Genomic DNA, 23,936 nt, shown 5'->3' with positions numbered 1-23,936 from the left:
GTCTCTGAGCAAGCTCTGGACTGGTGTTAAATCAATCTTGTAGCTTAATCTTCTTTAGGAGGTGGTCCCAGAACTTGCTGCATGTTTTTGGGTGTCCTGAAGCCTTCTTCACAGCAAATTAACCACTCTCTTTGAGATTCTGGATGATCTGATAAATGGTTGGTTTTGGGAGTAATCTTAAAAGTGGCAATGTCCTTGTCTATAAGGCTAGGTTCACATTGTGTTAGTGCAGTCCGTTCAACACATACGTTAAATGGACTGCGTTAACGCAAGTGCCGAAAAAGATCGCGTTTATGCGATAGAGCATCTGCGCTAGCGCGATCTGTGCTAGCGGTGACGGACCCGAAAACGCTGCAGACTGCGTCCGAGGGTCCGTCACAAAATGATGGCACATCACTAACGCATGCCGATTATGACATGCGTTAGCAATGCGCTACATAATGGCAGTTAATGGGTGCGCTAACGCATCCGTTACATAACGTTAGTGCCGCTATGTAACGGATGTTGTCAGCGCATTGCCATTAACGCAATGTGAACCCAGCCTAAAACCCTGTTGATGCAAAGCAATGATGACTGCATGTGTTTCCTCGGAGGTAATAATAGTTAATAGAAGAAGACCATGATTTCATCCACCACTTGCTAAACAGTCTGCTGTTATAATTCAATCATCAGAACAGAGTAATATCAGCTGCCTTGTCCTTGTTAACACTTTCTTCTGAGCTGACTAAAAGTTCACTGAAATTATGTAAGAAGATCATTTTATGGCAGGGCTGAAAATTTAATACATATGGTTTTTTTTTCATTAATTGGGTTGTCCCCTGATCTGGGGAAACATACAGCCGCTGGGTATTATTAGTGCGGACATGCAGCCTCTTTTTCCACCAGGTATGCGTGAGACCGGTTATACCAAGCAAAGAATGCAAACTATGGCATGTGAGCCACCCAAAATATAGAATATGATACCATGGGAAAATATTCGTCATCAGACGCCCTTCCTCTTTTTAGAGAAAAAAGAAAAAGTAGAATAACATTTTTTTGTGTTTTAAATGCATGTACTTGGGGCTATGAAAATGGGTTTTATTAAAAAATAATTGAACCATTTTTCTTTTTCTGGCTCTTTGTTTCACTTTCAACTTGATTGTTGGTCTGTAGCCATAAATTAGCTGAGTGAACCAGATAAAGTCTACATGTTGGGGTAGAGCCAGAACCAGATAGGCTCAAACGAATTTCAATATTGGTATCTGACTGACCCTTCTCAGGTTTCGTCTTCTCGGTGACCATCTCTTCTTTCTCTTTCAGAACGTTGTGGCCAAGTATGGCTCCCAGTTTAGAGGGAATTCTCAACATGATGCTTTGGAGTTTCTTCTGTGGCTACTGGACAGGGTCCATGAAGATCTCAACTCACCTTCTCAGAAACCCAAGAACTCGGTCAAGGTTGGTGTAGTGGCTTAAGGTGTCAACACACCTTGGAGAACCGTTGGCCAATTGCTTATTTGTCCAATTGCTAACTTTCCCTATCCACCATAAACATGAACATTGGGCTTGGTTGAACATGTTCTTTATGGGGAGAACAGAGTAAGACGTAACTAGACTCATCTGACATCAGCTTATCTGCCTTGACCCTTGACCCCCCACCTACATGTTGGTCAGATTTATTAGCCCTTGTAGCATCTTAAATCCTAAAAAAAATACCAGTTGCCACCTTCAAGTAAAAAATGTCCTCCTTGCTATAATGTCCCTCATTCTGGTCCCTTTCTTGCTATAACATCTCCCATCATGAGTCCCTTCCGCGACACATGCAGCTGCGGCACCGGACCCCTGCTCATCGGGAGCGCTATAGGTATCCGGGTTCCCGATGCAGCTTCTTCGGTAAGCACTATAGCTTAGGAGCCAACAATGTTCACTCATCTCCACTGGCGAATTCATGTTTTTTTTTGTTGTTGTTTTTTTTTGGTGGGGGGCAATTTTTATTTTTCTTAGCATTTTTTGAAAACTGCCCATGACTTTTTTTTTTTTTTTTTTTTTGTAGCTGAATGTTTTGTGCTCCAAAAATTTTTTTTTTTCCTTTTCTTCTTTTTCACATCTCTTTATTTTCTTCCCTCCATTATATGGATTTGGATTCCTAATCCTCTTTTAATTATAATTTGTGATGTTTTTGAATCCAACCTTAATTGGCTCCGGCAAATCCTCCCAGACAAATCTGTTAATCAGCAGGAAAACAGTGGGAAACACCGGTTGAGAAGTATCTTGCATTGATGGGCTGTTTTGATTTTCTTTTCAAGAATTGTCTTCAACTTTTTTAATTTCGGAAAAACTTTTTTCTTTCTTACTTTTTTTTTTTTTTTTGCTTAGAAAAAAAGTATACTTTTTTTAAATTTTAATTTCAGAAAATATTTTTTTCTTTGTTTTTACATTTTATTTGCTTTTTCTTGTAACTTTCAATTTCAGAATTTTTTTTGCTTAGGAAATATTTTTTTTTAACTTTAATTTATAAAAACTTTTTTATTTAACATCTTTTTTAGGTAGAAAAAAAACTTTTATTCCTATATAAAAAAAAACAAACCAACACCTAAATTAGAGCATAGTGTGGTAAGGGAAAAAAAAGTCAGTACATTTTTAATGTCTGTCTTGGTGCTCACGGTCTTTCTTTGCACCCCCGCCATGAAGGAGGCATGTTAATGTAATGTTCTCCTGATTACATTACATGCCAACCTCGCTGTGTGCTTTTATATTTTCTACGATGAGAACCTTTTTTTTAAAAAATCATGTCCTTGGATATGAGCTTGAGTTCATCGCCGGGCCATGTAGCGGTCAGTAAACCTCTGTGGACCGCCAGCAATGATGCAAAAAAATCCATCCTCCTTACCCCTTCCCTGCTGGGTGCTTTGGTGACTATATGCAGTTTTGGTTGCCGTCCTTCCAGGGTACGCCAATGTTAAGACTGAAAAGTGATTAAATATTTAGCGTTTCCCTGTGCAGTCTTCCGAACGGCTGAACTTTTGTGCTATTATTCCGGATTCACGTCTCCCGTTGCTGTTTTTAAGTTTGCCTCTTGTGCTTCATAATATATTCCATATTTTATACTGGGGGAGGGTGGGGTGACCCATAAATGGCACTCGCTATGCTAATGGGCATCTATGGTGCCAAAAGGGACATTTCTCACCTAAATTATCAGTTGGAACGAGCTTCAGAAATGTTCTCAATAGTCATTATTGCTAATATTGAGTTGCCATGTGGTGGTGGTACCAATCCAGCATCAATCTGGCTTGATCGTTACAGATTTCGGTAGGGTAAATAAATAAAAAAATGTCTGAAATTCTTTGGATGAATGTTTTTCGGAAAGAGATCCTCCAGGAAGGTCTACTGTTACCCAATGGGTGTATGTACTACATAGGTTTAGAACCTGAGCTCTCTAGAGCAGGGGTCCCCAACTCCAGTCCTCAAGGCCCACCAACAGGTCATGTTTTCAGGATTTCCTTTGCATTGCACAGGTGATGCAATTATTACCTGGGCAAGACTAAGGAAATCCTGAAAACATGACATGTTGGTGGGCCTTGAGGACTGGAGTTGGGGACCCCTCCTCTAGAGGATGCCTTAGAGGACCAGTTTGACATGTTGCAACGTAGTCCATGAGGTCCATCTAAGTATGGTGTAAACCATCCTTAAAGGTCTACCTTCTTTTTTTTTCTTTGGACGATTATTTTGTCTAAAGAGATCGTCCCGGAAGGTCTATGGTTACCCAATGGGTGTATGTACTACATAGGCTTAGATTCTGGGCTCGCTAGAGGATGCCTTAGAGGACCAGTTTGACATGTTGCAACATAGTCCATGAGGTCAATCTAAGCATGGTCTAAGCCATCCTCAAAGGTCTAACCTTTTCTTTTAGGATTGTGGGAAAGTTGGGTAATATGACAGCAAATTGACTTATATAATTCATCGAAGAAACTGAATGAGGTTGTAGCCTACCTCCTTATTTTGGACTAAGGTTTGACCCATGAACCTTTCCTGGACACAAGTGTCAAAGGGTTGCAACCCAGCTCTGAGGGTCCTGTCATTGTTTTCATAGACTTGGAGGACTTTATTTAGTTATAGGATTCCTTGCTCTACAAGCACAGCATAGAGCGATGATTAGTTATAGCTTCTCTACCCCATACTGCTTTACCGGAGACTTACTGACTCTGAGTGCCCTTCTATGAGTAACTGGAATTGACAGAAGTCTGCATATTTAGAGTCTAATTTGGGCCGTGCGGGTGGCTTTACCCTTCTTCGACCTCTAGTCTGTATTTTCTGCAGGGTAGACATGGCTTCCACAGTGTACAGCACAGCTTGAGCTGGCTGCGTCGTCCCTGGTGTCGCCCTGTATCCACGCCCTGCTAGCGAGGCTCAAACCTGGGATTAGGCAGAGGATAAGTACAATAGAGGTCCGATCAGGCGTGTAACACGGAATAACATTGTACCTGTCACCTCCGAGCATGAGGTCACTTCCTCGCAGGGTCAATGTCGCAGCAGGAAGTGCTTTAGATTCCGGGATCTGAAAACTATTAACTGTTTAATTACCGACGCTGTCTAAAATAAATTATTGTGCCCAATTTTGCAATGCGGGACTTGGAGCGCGGTGCCTGTTACCCCTTCCCATGACACTTGAGCCAATACCACACCCCCTTGTTTTTAACTGTGCAGTTGGGGGTCCTACATAGGTCTTGCCCACCCAATAGAATTAATCACAATCAGGACTGGACCCCGTCTCTCCAGTGGCCCCACATTGGCAATCTTTATGGTATGTTCTCCCTTGGATCGGTGCCTTTGTGTGGGACTATAATGTGTAATTATAAAATAACATATACAAAAAAGAAAAACTGCAGAATATTTGTGTCCCTTTTATGCTACTTTTGGATTTTTTTTTCCTTATTTTTCTCTCTCCCTACTCTATACTATATTATAACAAAGACTCAGTTTTTTTCCGTCTGTCATCTTTGGCCGCCGCACTCATGTGTCCTCCGACTCTTTCCTGGCTATATGTTTACTTGGTAAATAACCTATCCTTCCAGACTTCTGGGCAGGGAGAGAAGCGTCTGTCCGGCCCCTGGCTGACGTGTTCGCTTGTTGATCACATCCTACCTCTCAGCTTCGAAAGCTATGAAAGAGGGACATGTATGGTGGCACGCGTATTGTTCTAGTATTATTCCACACTCAGCCGTGTCTCTAACCTCACCAAGTCCTTTATATGTGCCCCCAGAGAACCATTGCTCCTAGTGAAGCCCACTAGTTCTACCACACAGTACACTGCCGTACTCCCATAGTGTCCGCCACACAATGTGATTCTCCCAACAGTGCCCACCACACAGTATACCACCACAGTGCCCAACATAAAACAAAATGATAATTCTACAGTGCCCGCCACACAGTATAATATCTCCACGGTGCCCAACACAAACAGAATAATTCCACAGTGCCCACCACACAATATCCCCACAGTGCCCACCTCACACAGTATGATACTCTCGCAACGCCCACCAAGCAATATATCCCCACAGTTCCCACCACACAGATACTCCCACAGTTCCCACCACACAGTATGATACCTACAGTGCCGCACACGCTATGATATCCCCACAGTGCCCACCACACGCTATGATATCCCCACAGTGCCCACCACACGCTATGATATCCCCACAGTGCCCACCTCACACAGTATGATTCTACCACAGCGCCCACCAAACAATATCCCCACAGTGCCTACCACACACTGATACCCCACAGTTCCCAGCACACAGTAGGATACCTCCACGGTGCCCAACACACATTATACCCCCACAGTTCCCAGTGCATGCTATGATATATCCCCACAGTGCCCACTACACAATAAGATACCCCTTACAGTGTCTGCCACACACTGTTTAACCCCACAATGCACACCACGATGCCACCACAGTTCCCACACACAGTATAATGATTTGTGTCCTCCACACATTATGATGCCCCCACAGTGCTCACCAAACACAGAATAACTGCAGGCAATATGAATGTCATTCAGTGGTGCCTACACACAGTATAATGCCCCCAAAGTGTGAATTCCCTACAGTGCCCCTCACGCAAGCATGAGCTGCTTAAATCTGAGAATGTCACATGACCTGAGGGTCTTTTCAGGTCCCACAGTCAACCCAGATGGATTGGTAGAGCAGTGAGCTGACGGCTCCATGCTCCACCAATAGTTTTAACTGTATCTGTGTCCTAGAGACACCTCCCGGCCTCTTAGGACAGATCGCCAAAATTGGCATTCTCCCGGCGGTTTGGGCATGTTTGGGATGTATGGATCACATGTTTACAGCAGACGCTGCTAGTGGCTGTGGTCTGTGGAGCTGACACTCTAATTCCAGGCCTCACTGCACAGCTATGGCCCGGAGCAAGACAGTTTTATTGCATAGCTTATAAATAATGTAAGGTGTATGTGCCGGCAAAATGTGATCTCTCCTACACGCTGCACGCAATAGAAAGTTCTGGATGTAAAGAGCCAATGAACTTGTCATACTTTATGTGATCGAGGGGCTGTTGTGCCCCCTAAAGTGCCATGATCCAAATGAGGTTCCTACTTCTCCACCCACTAAAGATGCAATTTACAAGTCCTTCTCATGGGAGTAGGATCCTTTCCTGGAATAACCTAAGGGTCAGATCTTTCTCCTCATGGGTTGGGGGCTGTAAAGAGTGCAGGAGCCCTTTTTGACTTTGTTGTGGGGCCCCTGAAGTGTAGTTCGCACTAGGATGTCCTTTCCAGAAGACCCCAATCCCAGGGATACTGCCTGCTTTTGTGCGAAGTACCCTGTCCATTTCGACCCAAGTCGGACCATTTTCTGGCATGCTATCCCCCAAAAATGAGAACGTCGTGGCAAATTTGACACTGTTGGCATGTAGGTGGCTACGGCTACCTATGCACCATTTTTGGCTAAGCCCCCTGGGTTTCAGGTTCTCAATAACCCCCCATTATGTGGCTGGCTCCTGGGATCATGAGGTTTAGTGTAGCATGCTCATGTTGTAGCGGCGGAGTGTTACCCAGAATTAGACAGATGGGTGAGGAGCTTGTATTTTGCAGTCTGAACAGACTCTGTACTTGGCAGAACTCTCATTAACGGATCTACCATGCTTCCTTAACAATCCTCTTACGACCCCCTCCCTTTACATAAAATCGCATCCATCAGTTCCTTGAAATTTTTTTATCCACCCCCTCATGCTGTTAACTATTATTATGCCAAAAGATAAAAGTACCCTTATGCCGCCTGATGCCAATTAGCTTTGATCGCCTGCCATCTCCTTTTCCAGTTACAGTAGCAGCTCCTCTATCTGCGGGGAGGGGGCCGCGTGTTGTAGTGGGTGTCATCCGTCTGCTTATCATAGTTACCCAATTATAAAAAACACACAAGAAAAATCCTTGTTGGATTTATCGCACATAATCCCTTGCAGGCAGCTTATCCATGCCACAGCCGACTGCACACAATCTATACATTTATTTACATTTAAAGAGGAAAGTCTATTTATATCTATGATAGTTGTCATGTCGCATAACTAATGCTTATTATATTGCTATTATAATAATAATGTTTTTATACAGTTATTGTAGTTATATTCCAGTACATAATCGCCGTATCATAATAGTTATATTCTTGTACATAGTAGCAGTATTATAGTAGTTATATTCTTGTACATAGGGGCAGTATTATAGTAGTTATATTCTTGTACATAGGGGCAGTATTATAGTAGTTATATTCTTGTACATAGGGGCAGTATTATAGTAGTTATATTCTTATACATAGGAGCAGTATTATAGTAGGTATATTCTTGTACATAGGAGCAGTATTATAGTAGTTATATTCTTGTACATAGGAGCAGTATTATAGTAGTTATATTCTTGTACATAGGGGCAGTATTATAGTAGTTATATTCTTGTGTGTAGGAGCAGTATTATAGTAGTTATATTCTTGTACATAGGAGCAGTATTATAGTAGTTATATTCTTGTACATAGGAGCAGTATTATAGTAGTTATATTCTTGTATATAGGAGCAGTATTATAGTAGTTATATTCTTGTGTGTAGGAGCAGTATTATAGTAGTTATATTCTTGTATATAGGGGCAGTATTATAGTAGTTATATTCTTGTACATAGGGGCAGTATTATAGTAGTTATATTCTTGTACATAGGGGCAGTATTGTAGTAGTTATATTCTTATACATAGGAGCAGTATTATAGTAGTTATATTCTTGTACATAGGGACAGTATTATAGTAGTTATATTCTTATACATAGGAGCAGTATTATAGTAGTTATATTCTTGTACATAGGAGCAGTATTATAGTAGTTATATTCTTGTACATAGGGACAGTATTATAGTAGTTATATTCTTGTACATAGGGGCAGTATTATAGTAGTTATATTCTTGTACATAGGGAGCAGTATTATAGTAGTTATATTCTTGTACATAGGAGCAGTATTATAATAGTTATATTCTTGTACATAGGAGCAGTATTATAGTAGTTGTATTCTTGTACATAGGAGCAGTATTATAGTAGTTATATTCTTGTACATGGGGCAGTATTATAGTAGTTATATTCCTGTACATAGGGGCAGTATTATAGTAGTTATATTCTTGTACATAAGAACATTATTATAGATATTATAATATGAGTATTATAGGAGTTATATTCTTTACCACAGAGGTACAACATTAAACTACTATATTGTCCTTTGCTGTGCAATTATAGAATCTAGTTATATAATTATTTTGTATAGTATTGTGCTGACTATATGCTTTTCTTCTACAGCCTCCAGGTTCTGATCATGGCTCGGTTGGCTCCGCACCCACCTCACCAATTGATATAGGTCAGAGTTTTGTACAAGAGCATTTTCAAGCACAATACAGGTATGGTGGAGTGTGTAAGCAATAAATAGGAAAAGCAGTCATTGCTAACAAAAATGTATTTTTTATTGTTTTGCAAACCTCTTTATTCAGTTTTGAAAATAATTATATAGATTATGATGTAATTTGGTGACCACATATTTTTTGCTGCCCAAAAGCGGGATAATGGCCTTCCCTCCCAGTGGTTAAGGAGCTGACACCACTGTAATTATCACTATACTCCTCGCCAGTTTCCATATTGTCTATATTTAGAATTAGCTTCTTCCTATTATTGTCTACGTGACTTCTATTCTGCTCCCAGGTCAGGTATAAATGTTTTATCCTTTCAGATCTTCCCTCACCTGTCCGCACTGCCACAAACAGAGTGACACTTTCGACCCCTTCCTCTGCGTTTCCTTGCCCATTCCTTTACGACAGACAAGGTAAGTAAATTACCCCCAAAAAATAAAAATACAAAACTGATTTTATTCTTTTTCATGTGGAAAAATGAAATTATAATAAAATATTGCAGTTACCATATTGTCCACTAGATGTCAGAACCACCCACACACTGAAAACAGCCATGTCTCTTTACAACCTGCTGCAAAACTTGATGTATTAGAGCCTCATGCAATCCAAAATGCATTATGTAGAAGTATGAAGTAACAAATGGAACAAAGCATTGAGGCTTCGCTTGGTGGATCTACGGCGAGTGGGTGGGCGGTCTGTAATTAGTTCAGTAATATGAAATTATACAGGACGCAGTGAGGGAACGCATCGGATAATTACAGTTTGCCGCTTCCCATAAATATCACTGACTCCCACACTCTCTTGTCTGCGTCTTGATAAGAAGCAGTAAAGGAGAGGAAGGGGTTAAGCTGCCTCTAACTATGAGCTGGCGGAGATGTGTTATTACATGGATTACTGGGAATTGGCGCTTAGTAATTACAGTAATTAAATGTCATTATTATTATTTACTTTTTTTATACTTTACTCATTAAATGGTGGAATGTATTGGTTTTTTTTTGTTTGTTTTTTTGGGCTATATTTTTGCTTCTTTTTTTTTAAAAATTACATAGCGATTAAGAAAAATTGGTTGAAACGACTCAACTCATAAAACCCAGTTTTTCTAAAGTAATGAATAGTTATTCATTCAGAATTCTGGGAAAGATGGATGATTAAAAGTATGTTCCTCCCACCCCTAACTTTTTGTTTTTTGTTGTTTCTAGAGCTCTGAATGTTATTTTAGTTTTCCAATCGAAGCAGCAGCGGTTCCTGCGTGTAGGCCTCGCGGTGCCGTTGTTTGGCACCATTGCATCTCTGCGTCAGATGGTGGCCGATCTGGGCAAAGTTCCTTCCGATCAGGTATTTTTTTGTGGTTGCATAAGTCTGGTATTCTATGGATGACTGCTTGATTGCTGGGACCCACTGAACGGGGCTCCGAAATGCCCAGGTGGAATGGAGCAATAGCCACCCATGCACACATCATCTATGCGTCTTCTGGAGATAGCGGCGTGCAGTCATATAATCCATCTCCGTTAGTCCCATAGAATAGAATGGAGAGGTGGTGCGCATTTTAGATTCCCATTATTGGGATCGGTGGGGGTCCCAAAAGATGACCCCCACAGTGACATTTATGTGTTTTAATAATGTGAACAAGACATTTGACTTGATCTTGACAATGTATCTGGTGATGGTGGGGGAGTCAGTCTAAGGTCAAGGCCAGTTAGGGCATACTGCTCGCATGCCCTATGAGGTTCCTGTAGAAATTTCTATTCAAGTGTATTAAATTAAAATAGTAAAAAACAAAAGTGAAAGACCAACTCGCCCCCAAAAATAAAATATATTGGATTAAAAAAAAGTAGATAGAAATGAAAAATTAAAGAGGACCTGTCATTTGCTTAATAAAATGTAGTTAAAGGGAACCTGTCACCCCGAAAATCACGGGTGAGGTAAGCCCACCGGCATCAGGGGCATATCTACAGCATTCTGTAATGCTGTAGATAAGCCCCCGATGTTACCTGAAAGAGGAGAAAAAGACGTTAGATTATACTCATCCAGGGGCGGTCCCCTGCTGATCCGGTCGGATGGGTGTCTCTGGTCCGCTGCGGCGACGTCCTCTTCTGATCTTCAGCCACGGCTCCGGCGCAGTCGTACTGATTTGCCCTGTTGAGGGCAGAGCAAAGTACTGCAATGCGCAGGCGCCCGGCCTCTCTGACCTTTCCAGCGCCTGCGCGCTGCAGTACTTTCCTCTGCCCTCAACAGGGCAGACAAAGTACGCCTGCGCTGGAGCCGTGGCTGAAGATCCGAAGAGGATCTTTTTCTCCTCTTTCAGGTAACATCGGGGGCTTATCTGTTGTGAATTCCGCTCTTGGGCTCCCTTCGGTGGTTGTAAGTGGCACTTTTGTGAGTTCTGCTCTTGGGCTCCCTCTTGTGGTTTCTAGTGGTATGGCTGCTCCTTGGAGTGAGCTGTCATCAGCTGCCTCCACTTATCGTCTCTTCTGCTTGGCTATTTAGGCCTGGCTCTTTCTTCAGCCAGTGCCACTTGTAAATGGTTCCTGGTTGGATTCACATCTCTTTAGAGTTCCCTGTTATCCTGACCAGTTCAGCAAAGCTAAGTTTTTGCTTGCTCTTTTCTGTCCATAGATTGTGGACTTATCCATTCTGTGCTTTCTATTTTTGTCCAGCTTATCAGTGTGAATTTATTCTGTCTTGCTGGAAGCTCTGGGAGGCAGATTTGCCCTCCACACCTTTAGTCAGGTGTGGAGATTTTTTGTAAACTCTGCGTGGATTTTTGTAGTGTTTTATAATGACAGCACAGTATTCCATCCTGTCCTATCTATTTAGCTAGACTGGCCTCCTGTGCTCATCCTGGTTTCATTCTGTGTATGTCTTTTCCCTCTCCACTCTCAGTCATTATTTGTGGGGGGCTAATCTATCCTTTGGGGATTTTCTCTGAGGCAAGATAGCTTTCCTGCTTCTTTCTTTAGGGGTAGTTAGCTCTTAGGCTGTGACGAGATGCCTAGGGAGAGTTAGGAGCATTCCATGGCTACTTCTAGTGTTGTGTTGAGCTTAGGGACTGCGGTCAGTACAGTTACCACTTCCTTCAGAGCTCGTTCCATGTTGCTCCTAGACCACCGTATCATAACACTTATCTACAGCATTACAGAATGCTGTAGATAAGCCCCTGATGCCGGTGGGCTTACCTCACCCGCGATTTTCGGGGTGACAGGTTCCCTTTAAATACCTTGTAAAAATCCCAGAGTTCCCGAGATTCTGCAGCTTTTTTCCATTTTGTGCTACGTCGCTCCATTTCAGGGATTTTCACATTTAGTGCTTTTAAAGCGCAGTATGTGAAATCTCTTTTTGCAACAGTGCATTTGTTCAAAGTCTTCTCTGGGGTGGGTATACTTAAACCCCTTCCAGTGCCAATCACAGCTTGATAGTGAGACTGGTACAGCTGCTGAGCTATGATAGGCAGCATCTGGGAGGGTTGACATGCCCCCAGCGAAGACTCTGAAGAACTACAAGCAGAGATTTCACATACTGCGATCCAAAAGGAATAAATGTTAATATCTCTGCAATGGAGCCACTCAGCGAAAAAGGAAAAAAAGGCAGGATCGGGGGAGCTCAGGGATTTTTACAATTAATGTTTTTGAGCAAGTGAAAGGTCCTTCTTAAAGACCAAAGAAAAATTCATTAATTTAAAAAATATTATTTTAATAATGTATAATTAAAGATCAGCACACAAAAAAATACATAAAATAAAAAAAATCATAAAAAAAATAAATCAAAGTTAAAGACCAACCCCCCCAGGGTAAAAAGGTAATCACCACAACTTGTAATACAAATATTTAAAATTATCTTACTTCAGTGATGAATATCATACAGAAGTGGATTTTTTTTTTCAGTTGGTTTTGCACAAATTTAAAACTATATAAAAATGAAGAGTGAATTTATACTTGTCTCAAAATGATGCAGGTTGGAATTATATCCTTGCTGTCTACAAACATCACTGCGTTGAATCAAAACTTAAAAGAAAAATAGTTGTTAGCACTGAAATATCGAGGTGAAAAATAGAAAAAATGGGTGTTCCTTAAAGACAAAAGGGGTTCAAATTAAAAAGTATTTATTCTTTCTATCCGCTGGTCTGCAGGTGATCCTAGTGGAGCTCCAGTCCAGCGGCTTCCAGCGATCCTTCTCTGATGATGAAGACCTGAACACCATTGCTGAAGGAGACCCGCTGTACGCCATCCAGGCCCCTCCACCCTTAAATAAACTGTCAGCTTCAAGTAGGAGTTCAGGTGAGTTTAGGATTAAAAGGCAACACCACTGCAAGAGGCTCTCACATCACAAGGAATACACCAACAACTGGAGTAACTCATTCTTTCTTCTTGCAGGTTACCCACACAGTCTCCCTTCTTCCCCCCGCTGCTTCGATCAAGATGCAGCAAAGTTACCAGGAAGTGGTTCTGTCTCCTCCGAGGTCTTGTCTTCAAGTTCTAAACTTCTGTTACTTCTGTGCAATTTGGAAAGTGGTAATCATCAGGCGGTGAGGTACATTTGCATCATTTAAAGGGACAGACAATTTTGGGGAGGTTGAGTGTAGTCATTGTGTACATACAATACATTAGTTATCCTGTACTGATCCTGAGTTACATCCTGTATTATACTACAGAGCTGCACTCACTATTCTGCTGGTGCAGTCACTGTGTACATACATTACTTATCCTGTACTGATCCTGAGTTACATCCTGTATTATACTCCAGAGCTGCACTCACTATTCTGCTGGTGCAGTCACTGTGTACATATATTACATTACTGATCCTGGACTGATCCTGAGTTACATCCTGTATTATACTCCAGAGCTGCACTCACTATTCTGCTGGTGCAGTCACTGTGTACATATATTACATTACTGATCCTGGACTGATCCTGAGTTACATCCTGTATTATACTCCAGAGCTGCACTCACTATTCTGCTGGTGCAGTCACTGTGTACATATATTACATTACTGATCCTGGACTGATCCTGAGTTACATCCTGTATTATACCCCAGAGCTGCACTCACTATTCTGCTGGTGCAGTCACTGTGTACATACATTACATTACATTACTTGTACTGATCCTGAGTTACATCCTGTATTATACACCAGAGCTGCACTCACTATTCTGCTGGTGCAGTTACTGTGTACATACATTACATTACTTATCCTGTACTGATCCTGAGTTCCATCCTGTATTATACTCCAGAGCTGCACTCACTATTCTGCTGGTGCAGTCACTGTGTACATACATTACATTACTTATCCTGTACTGATCCTGAGTTACATCCTGTATTATACCCCAGAGCTGCACTCACTATTCTGCTGGTGCAGTCACTGTGTACATACATTACATTACATTACTTGTACTGATTCTGAGTTACATCCTGTATTATACACCAGAGCTGCACTCACTATTCTGCTGGTGCAGTCACTATGTACATACATTACATTACTTATCCTGTTCTGATCCTGAGTTACATCCTGTATTATACTCCAGAGCTGCACTCACTATTCTGCTGGTGCAGTCACTGTGTACATACATTACATTACTTATCCTGTACTGATCCTGAGTTACATCCTGTATTATACTCCAGAGCTGCACTCACTATTCTGCTGGTGCAGTCACTGTGTACATACATTACATTACTTATCCTGTACTGATCCTGAGTTGCATCCTGTATTATACTCCAGAGCTGCACTCACTATTCTACTGGTGCAGTCACTGTGTACATACATTACATTACTTATCCTGTACTGATCCTGAGTTGCATCCTGTATTATACTCCAGAGCTGCACTCACTATTCTGCTGGTGCAGTCACTGTGTACATACATTACATTACTTATCCTGTACTGATCCTGAGTTACATCCTGTATTATACTCCAGAGCTGCACTCACTATTCTGCTGGTGCAGTCACTGTGTACATACATTACATTACTTATCCTGTACTGATCCTGAGTTACATCCTGTATTATACTCCAGAGCTGCACTCACTATTCTGCTGGTGCAGTCACTGTGTACATACATTACATTACTTATCCTGTACTGATCCTGAGTTGCATCCTGTATTATACTCCAGAGCTGCACTCACTATTCTACTGGTGCAGTCACTGTGTACATACATTACATTACTTATCCTGTACTGATCCTGAGTTGCATCCTGTATTATACTCCAGAGCTGCACTCACTATTCTGCTGGTGCAGTCACTGTGTACATACATTACATTACTTATCCTGTACTGATCCTGAGTTACATCCTGTATTATACTCCAGAGCTGCACTCACTATTCTGCTGGTGCAGTCACTGTGTACATACATTACATTACTTATCCTGTACTGATCCTGAGTTACATCCTGTATTATACTCCAGAGCTGCACTCACTATTCTGCTGGTGCAGTCACTGTGTACATACATTACATTACTTATCCTGTACTGATCCTGAGTTGCATCCTGTATTATACTCCAGAGCTGCACTCACTATTCTACTGGTGCAGTCACTGTGTACATACATTACATTACTTATCCTGTACTGATCCTGAGTTGCATCCTGTATTATACTCCAGAGCTGCACTCACTATTCTGCTGGTGCAGTCACTGTGTACATACATTACATTACTTATCCTGTACTGATCCTGAGTTACATCCTGTATTATACTCCAGAGCTGCACTCACTATTCTGCTGGTGCAGTCACTGTGTACATACATTACATTACTTATCCTGTACTGATCCTGAGTTACATCCCATCATCTTGCTTGCATTGCTCACTGAGGCTCTTGCATAAGGAGGAGCTGATTTTTGTCTTGCTTTGGCCAGGTTTGGACCGCCGCTGATATTACAGGAGGACAGGGCTGTATCTTGGGATCAACTGCAGCAAAACATCGTGGGAAAGATCCGATATTTGATGAGAAGCGAGGCAAACCCTCCAGTACGTACCTGCCTGCGGCTGAACACTGGATCTCTGGCTTCTGGCTGTCACCTTTTATAGAGATATTATCTCTTTTCTCTCTCTATAGAGCGGAGGAGTGATTTTTAATATCCGAGTGGTGGGGGCGCCAGTGAGCAGCTGTTATTTGTCATCTAAGGACGCCCGACCCCTACAACACCCATCTGTGAGCAGGTTAGTTGCTCTCCTGTTATAAGGCCTAAAACATGATTGAACCCCACATGCCAAAAATGAGGCACTGAGAAGACGTAGAGTTCCCCCAAATGACCTGGGGCCAATCGTGGCCATCTAATCTTATAAGATAATATTATAGGAGATATTGGATAGTTCTGGGGCTGAAGGGGTTATCTGTGACCTGTCTGCTCTGTGACTGCCACCTACTGGCTGGTTTGGCTATTGCACAAATTTTGCAATGTGAACTATTGAGAAGGTTGTGCAGCCAAGAGCCTCCATGATTACAGCTGTATACCGGGTCAGGAGGGGAAAATTAGTAATAGGTATTGGTGAGCATGCGCCTGTATGTAGCATTGCTGACTGTGTGAACATGGCCATCGCTGGTGTGCCCATCACCTCTTCTTGTTATTATGAAAGGGCTCTGCAACTCTGCGGGGCTGGAGGACCACCCCATGTGAAGCTAGCGATAGAGTGGGAACCCAGAAGCAAAGATAGGTATGTAAAATAAATAATACAGATACATACACACATATGTACACTTGTAGATAGGCAAACTTACACAGACAGGAGTGGGACAAGCTACCTTGGTGCCATATGGGTTTTCAACTCCTTGGCTTGTTCATGAACACAAACATGAAATCGTACATATGTACAAACAAACATGAAATCATACATACATACATACATACATACAAACCTGGACTCATACATACATACAAACATGGACTCATACATATAAACATACATACAAACATGGACTCCTACATACATTCAAATAAACATGGACTCAAACATGCATACAAACATGGACACATACATACAAACATGGACTCATACATACATACATACATACATACATACATACATACATACATGGACTCATACATATGTTCAAATAAACATGGACTCATACGTGCATACAAACATGGACTCATGCATGGACTCATGCATACAAACATGGACTCATGCATACAAACATGGACTCATGCATACAAACATGGACTCATGCATACAAACATGGACTCATGCATACAAACATGGACTCATGCATACAAACATGGACTCATGCATACAAACATGGACTCATGCATACAAACATGGACTCATGCATACAAACATGGACTCATGCATACAAACATGGACTCATGCATACAAACATGGACTCATGCATGCATACGAACATGGACTCATGCATGCATACGAACATGGACTCATGCTTGCATACGAACATGGACTCATGCTTGCATACGAACATGGACTCATGCTTGCATACGAACATGGACTCATGCTTGCATACGAACATGGACTCATGCTTGCATACGAACATGGACTCATGCTTGCATACGAACATGGACTCATGCTTGCATACGAACATGGACTCATGCTTGCATACGAACATGGACTCATGCTTGCATACGAACATGGACTCATGCTTGCATACGAACATGGACTCATGCTTGCATACGAACATGGACTCATGCTTGCATACGAACATGGACTCATGCTTGCATACGAACATGGACTCATGCTTGCATACGAACATGGACTCATGCTTGCATACGAACATGGACTCATGCTTGCATACGAACATGGACTCATGCTTGCATACGAACATGGACTCATGCTTGCATACGAACATGGACTCATGCTTGCATACGAACATGGACTCATACATACATGTATTCATATACACACCTGCAATCCACTTACATTGTTTTACATATTTTTTTTATTATTTAATTATATTTAGTGTAAGTTTGCATTTTACAACCAAATAAACTGTGCAAAAATGATATAGCTCCATCATTAAAGTACCTACACGTGCGTATACATAAACACACACACACCGTACATTCATACATACACACATACATATTCACACACATATGTAATACCCACTGAATGTTAATTTACACACTTTAAACATTCATAAACACATATATTCACACTCTATATTCATACATATATGCACATACATACACACCCACTGTACATTACTATACACACACGCTGAACTTTCATAAAAGCATACACATTTACACACACTGTACGTCCATACTTTTACATTTATAAACACAATGTGCATACTTATACATAAACTCATAATGTATACACACCCACTGTACTTTCATACACACAATGTGTAAACATATACAGTCATGGTCAAAAGTATTGACACCCCTGCAATTCTGTCAGATAATACTCATTTTCTTCCTGAAAATGATTGCAAACACATTATTTGGTATTATTATCTTAATTTAATTTGTCTTTAAATGAAAAAAAAACACAAAAGAGAATGAAGCAAAACATTGATCATTTCACACAAAACTTCAAAAATGGGCCAGACAAAAGTATTGGCACCCTCAGCCTAATACTTTGTTGCACAACCTTTAGCCAAAATAACTGCGACCAACCGCTTCCGGTAACCATCAATGAGTTTATTACAATGCTCTGCTGGACTTTTAGACAATTCTTCTTTGGCAAACTGCTCCAGGTCCCTGATATTTGAAGGGTGCCTTCTCCAAACTGCCATTTTTAGATCTCTCCACAGGTGTTCTATGGGATTCAGGTCTGGACTCATTGCTGGCCACCTTAGAAGTCTCCAGTGCTTTCTCTCAAACCATTTTCTAGTGCTTTTTGAAGTGTGTTTTGGGTCATTGTCCTGCTGGAAGACCAATGACCTCTGAGGGAGACCCAGCTTTCTCACACTGGGCCCTACATTATGCTGCAAAATTTGTTGGTAGTCTTCAGACTTCATAATGCCATGCACACGGTCAAGCAGTCCAGTGCCAGAGGCAGCAAAGCAACCCCAAAACATCAGGGAGCCTCCGCCATATTTGACTGTAGGGACCTTGTTCTTTTCTTTGAATGCCTCTTTTTTTTCTCCTGTAAACTCTATGTTGATGCCTTTGCCCAAAAAGCTCTACTTTTGTCTCATCTGACCAGAGAACATTCTTCCAAAACGTTTTAGGCTTTTTCAGGTAAGTTTTGGCAAACCCCAGCTTGGCTTTTTTATGTCTTGGGGTAAGAAGTGGGGTCTTCCTGGGTCTCCTACCATACAGTCCCTTTTCATTCAGACGCCGACGGATAGTACGGGTTGACACTGTTGTACCCTCGGACTGCAGGGCAGCTTGAACTTGTTTGGATGTTAGTCTAGGTTCTTTATCCAACATCTGCACAATCTTGCGTTGAAATCTCTTGTCAATTTTTCTTTTCCATCCACATCTAGGGAGGTTAGCCACAGTGCCATGGGCTTTAAACTTCTTGATGACACTGCGCACGGTAGGCACAGGAACATTCAGGTCTTTGGAGATGGACTTGTAGCCTTGAGATTGCTCATGCTTCCTCACAATTTGGTTTCTCAAGTCCTCAGACAGTTCTTTGGTCTTCTTTCTTTTCTCCATGCTCAATGTGGTACACACAAGGACACAGGACAGAGGTTGAATCAACTTTAATCCATGTCAACTGGCTGCAAGTGTGATTTAGTTATTGCCAACACGTGTTAGGTGCCACAGGTAAGTTACAGGTGCTGTTAATTACACAAATTAGAGGAGCATCACATGATTTTTCGAACAGTGCCAATACTTTTGTCCACACCCTTTTTATGTTTGGTATGGAATTATATCCAATTTGGCTTTAGGACAATTCTTTTTGTGTTTTTTCATTTAAGACAAATTAAATGAAGATAATAATACCAAACAATTTGTGTTTGCAATCATTTTCAGGAAGAAAATGAGTATTATCTGGCAGAATTGCAGGGGTGTCAATACTTTTGGCCATGACTGTATGCACATGTATATTCACACTGTATATTGATACTTACACACTTCTACACACAGTTTAATACATATATTTTCATATGCACGCGCTATACGTTTATACACTATAAACATAACACACCTATACATTTACACAATTTGTGAACCTTGATATATATGCACATGTGTATATATAGACTCTTCCCATTCATAAATACATAGTGTACTTTCATACATACACACTGTACATTTGTACATGTATGCTCCTACACTACATCTATGCACAAATATAAACTCACTAATGTACATTAATACACGCTGTATAGTCATACATATATGGACACACTGTAGTCGTACAGACTCATATACATAGATACACAAACTGCACATTCATACATTTAGATTCATATGCAAACTGTACATCCATACATACAATGCACATCATAAATATACACATGTACTACATTCATACACACATACTGTACATGCCATACATACGCCCTATACATGGCCTATAGTGTTGGCATAATTTGGCTTATTCCATTTTATGACTCTCTTGAAGATTGTTTGGGCGTATCCAGGAAGAAGTGGTTCAGGATGATGAATCTGTACGGAGCCAACAACTGGACCACCAGCAGCAGGTCTGCACCTTGGACGAGTGCTTTCAGCTGTATACGAAGGAAGAACAGGTAAGGGGTAGCCCATAGGTGTCTAATAATGCAGAGCAGCCATGTGCTAGAATCCGATTGCGATTGGTTGAAACAAATATGAACATACGTAAAATATAATACAATTTCTGTAACTGGTGTCACATGATTAACTCTTTCCTCTGCAGTTGGCTCCAGATGATGCCTGGAGGTGCCCCCACTGTAAGATTCTGCAGCAGGGTACAGTGAAACTGAGCCTATGGACTCTGCCCGATATCCTCATCATTCACCTTAAGAGATTCCGGCAGGTTGGTGGCCGCAGGAACAAGTTGTCTACTCTAGTCAGGTTCCCCTTGGCAGGAATGGACATGGCACCACACGTGGTTAAGAGGGGCCAGGGAAACAAACGTCCCTTAGGACAGTGGTCATCATGGAAGCAGCCTCCATGCCAACTAGAGAATGGGCACCTGGATGTGTTGTACGATTTGTATGCAGTGTGTAACCACCATGGAAGCTTACAAGGAGGTCACTACACAGGTGGGTCACAAAGCCATCTTGATGATTTGAAAATGACTTTGAGGTGTACACTGGCACCTAGGGTAAAGATAAGACTACTCTGACTATATCCAAATATCCTTTGTGCCTTTAGCCTATTGCAGGAACTCTTTGGATGCCCGATGGTACAGCTATGATGACAATAATGTAGAACATGTTCTTGAGGATGATGTTTGCACCCAGGGCGCGTATCTCCTCTTCTATCAAAAGAGGAATGCCATTCCAGTTTGGTCTGCTAGCAGCTCGGTTAAAGGTATGGTCAATTGTGTTATGTTCTCCATGATGATCAGTAGGACTTTTTCATGGCTTTGCTCGGAGGAAGAAGGCTGTTGTTTTTGGCTGGTTGGTCTTTTTTTGTGCTGTCAACTACATGAGGTTAGATAGTATGGATTATGGCTGTCATGATATGTAGAACCTCAATCATATTTCCACATTGGTGATGTTGGAGAACTTCACTATTTGGTAAGTTAGTTAAGAGCAAGGGTCCCCAACTCCAGGCCTCGAGGGCCGCCAACAGTGCAGGTTTTCAGGATTTCTTTAGTATTGCATCGGTGGTAATGTGATCATCTGCACAGGTGATGATTCCAACCCCTGTGCAATACTAAGGAAATCCTGAAAACCTGCACTGTTGGCGGCCCTCGAGGCCTGGAGTTGGGGACCACTGGTTAAGAGTCTTATCCTAAAATGAGATGTACTAATTTTTGGCTCTAACTTCAGGATCCACAAGCTCGACCATGTCTGATCACTGGGTCCTAAGACTAAATGGAAGCAAGAGAGAAAGCCTAGTATCTTGGGCAACCACAAACTGCACACCAGTGCCAAAAATACCAGACTCTCCCATCTTTCTAGAGACAGAGAAGAACATGGAGAAAGGTATGTACATTGCCTTGCAGATAAGTATGGGTAGATTCATAGTTGACTTGATCAAGTTTCTAAAATGTTCCATCTCAATTTTTTATAGGGTCAAAGTCTTTTGTCCGAGGAGCAAAGGGTCGAAGTGCAAGTATGAGGGTTTCATCGGTTTCTAAAATTAAGTTGAGCATCAGTAAGGCAATGCCTCTCCGGTGGTCATTTGGATCAAAGGACAAAGCAAAGCCTGAAACTCGTGAGCTTGTGGAATACTTGGAGTCGGGAAGACGACCGAAGTACACTAATGAGCCCATTGTGCCCGTGATGACTAAACCAGAAAAGACATCAAATGGAATTCCTCCCAATCTTACCCAATCAACTAGCCACAGTGCCAATGGAACCAGCTCTGCAAGTGGACAGTCCAGAGCATTGTCATCATCTTCAAAGACAGATACTTTGAGGGGTAAGCCAAAAGAGAGATTGGCCCACCAGGACAGTACTGTGCAGGCTGGAAAGGGAGCTGTGTCCGCACAGTCCCAAAGCAAAGATAGCACCTCAAATAGTAATGGACTCATGGATATAAATTGCTCAGCCTCAAATAATGCAGTAAAAGTCAAAGCTTCTTCAGGTCAAAAGGGGGAAATTAACCAAAGACACCATACAAAAGTTGGAGATCACAGATTAGACAAGACTAAACTCTCTGACGTTGACTCAGAAGGGAAATCAACCAAGATGAGGACAAATTTACAAAGGAAAGAGCCTAGGTGGCAGACTGGTTCTGAGACCCCTACCCCATCTGAGCTACATAATAGTATCTCACGGACTTCTCTATCCAATGGGGTTGTGGTTGATGATGGAAGGACTAGTGGTACGTTGCCACGGAGGCAGAGGGAGGATAATAAATCTAAAATGGACATCAGACGAGCGCATAGTTCATCTAACGTCCAGACGAAAGCAGAATGGACTATGAAGAGGTCGGCTACTCTGTATAGAAATGGAAGCGCGCCACATCAACCCACCAGACAGATGGCCGCTGAGAAGGCATCTTCAAGTACTTTACAAAGAATGAAATATCAAACTTCCTCCCTAGGAAGGAAGAAAACTGTGCCTGAGTCCAGCTTCTAATGACTCTGTACATGCCTTATGGATCTCCTGGCCAAAAAATGGGTGGCCCTGTGTTCAGCTCAAAATTTGGATTGTATAGGAAGATCTTCATAATATTCAATGAAAACACCTTTTATCCTTCTTAATTTTTCAAAAGTGCCAAAAGCAGATAAAGGTGGGTCCGATCTTCTAGCAGAAAATCTCTGATAATCCAGCAGGGCGTCCATGGTTTATGTCTACCTTTCAGAATAGGCGCAGACTATTTTTTCGTGGCACTGTTGTAGTGGTATAAAGCATAACCCTAGGAGACCTGCTAGTTTGTTCCTTGAGACGAAGGGTCCAACCCAAAAAACTATCACATTAGAGTCCCATTAGTGACTTGAGGTTGAGTCCATCATGGAGCGCCTGTGTCTCCTTTCCATTGGGTGAAACAGCTGTCAGTGGGATTCTTCAGCCCTATTGGGCTTCCTGATTGTTTGAGAACCAATTACGTATTACTTGATTGTCTAAAAAGCCTCTTTGGCAAATAGAGTGGCACCTCTGAAATTGACTTCGGGAATAAGTACGTTTTTGGGACTGTCCCATGTACACTTGCATCTCCTAACTCTACACCCCTATAGCTGTTTGTTTTTTGCTAACAGTGCAGAAGTTTTATTTAATTTATAGGAAAGTTGTTCCAAAAATCAGGTGAGACCTCCCACGTTTGGATAGGGGTTCACCAAAAATGCCGCTCTTTTCTAGCCCGTAATATGAAGGACTTTGAATCACAAGTGCAATAATACACCGTAGTCATTGGCTCAGTGCACAGAATGACTGCCGCCCTTTGGGTTGCAAATACATGATGAAGTAATTTTGTGTGAAAAATCGAAATACAAAAAAATTTTATTTTTGGAAAACTATTAGACCGTTTCATAATGTACATACTGGATATTATACTGATGTAATTATTGTATTTTATGGAGAAAAAAAGA

At 41.6% G+C, this 23,936-nt stretch overlaps 1 protein-coding gene across 1 annotated transcript in view; it reads left to right on the top strand.

Annotated features, from left to right (window-relative positions):
* The window catches only part of USP43 (ubiquitin specific peptidase 43), a 44,859-nt gene extending 21,729 nt beyond the window's left edge, over positions 1 to 23,130 (top strand). The window contains exons 2-15 of the mRNA XM_069750633.1: positions 1,300 to 1,434; positions 8,811 to 8,908; positions 9,235 to 9,327; positions 10,114 to 10,249; positions 13,041 to 13,188; positions 13,285 to 13,441; positions 15,749 to 15,860; positions 15,949 to 16,052; positions 16,470 to 16,547; positions 20,373 to 20,499; positions 20,646 to 20,994; positions 21,107 to 21,265; positions 21,730 to 21,885; positions 21,974 to 23,130. Of these exons, the coding sequence (XP_069606734.1) occupies positions 1,300 to 1,434; positions 8,811 to 8,908; positions 9,235 to 9,327; positions 10,114 to 10,249; positions 13,041 to 13,188; positions 13,285 to 13,441; positions 15,749 to 15,860; positions 15,949 to 16,052; positions 16,470 to 16,547; positions 20,373 to 20,499; positions 20,646 to 20,994; positions 21,107 to 21,265; positions 21,730 to 21,885; positions 21,974 to 22,986 (2,865 nt within the window). The 3' untranslated portion in view covers positions 22,987 to 23,130. The remainder of the gene's footprint in view (positions 1 to 1,299; positions 1,435 to 8,810; positions 8,909 to 9,234; positions 9,328 to 10,113; positions 10,250 to 13,040; positions 13,189 to 13,284; positions 13,442 to 15,748; positions 15,861 to 15,948; positions 16,053 to 16,469; positions 16,548 to 20,372; positions 20,500 to 20,645; positions 20,995 to 21,106; positions 21,266 to 21,729; positions 21,886 to 21,973) is intronic.
* Positions 23,131 to 23,936: the final 806 nt, after the last annotated feature.

The sequence above is a fragment of the Ranitomeya imitator genome, chromosome 2 (assembly GCF_032444005.1).
Source record: "Ranitomeya imitator isolate aRanImi1 chromosome 2, aRanImi1.pri, whole genome shotgun sequence".
In the NCBI taxonomy this organism is placed as follows: domain Eukaryota; kingdom Metazoa; phylum Chordata; class Amphibia; order Anura; family Dendrobatidae; genus Ranitomeya; species Ranitomeya imitator.
Note: the sequence above shows the minus strand (reverse complement) of the source record. Positions and strands in the feature narration are given on the sequence as shown.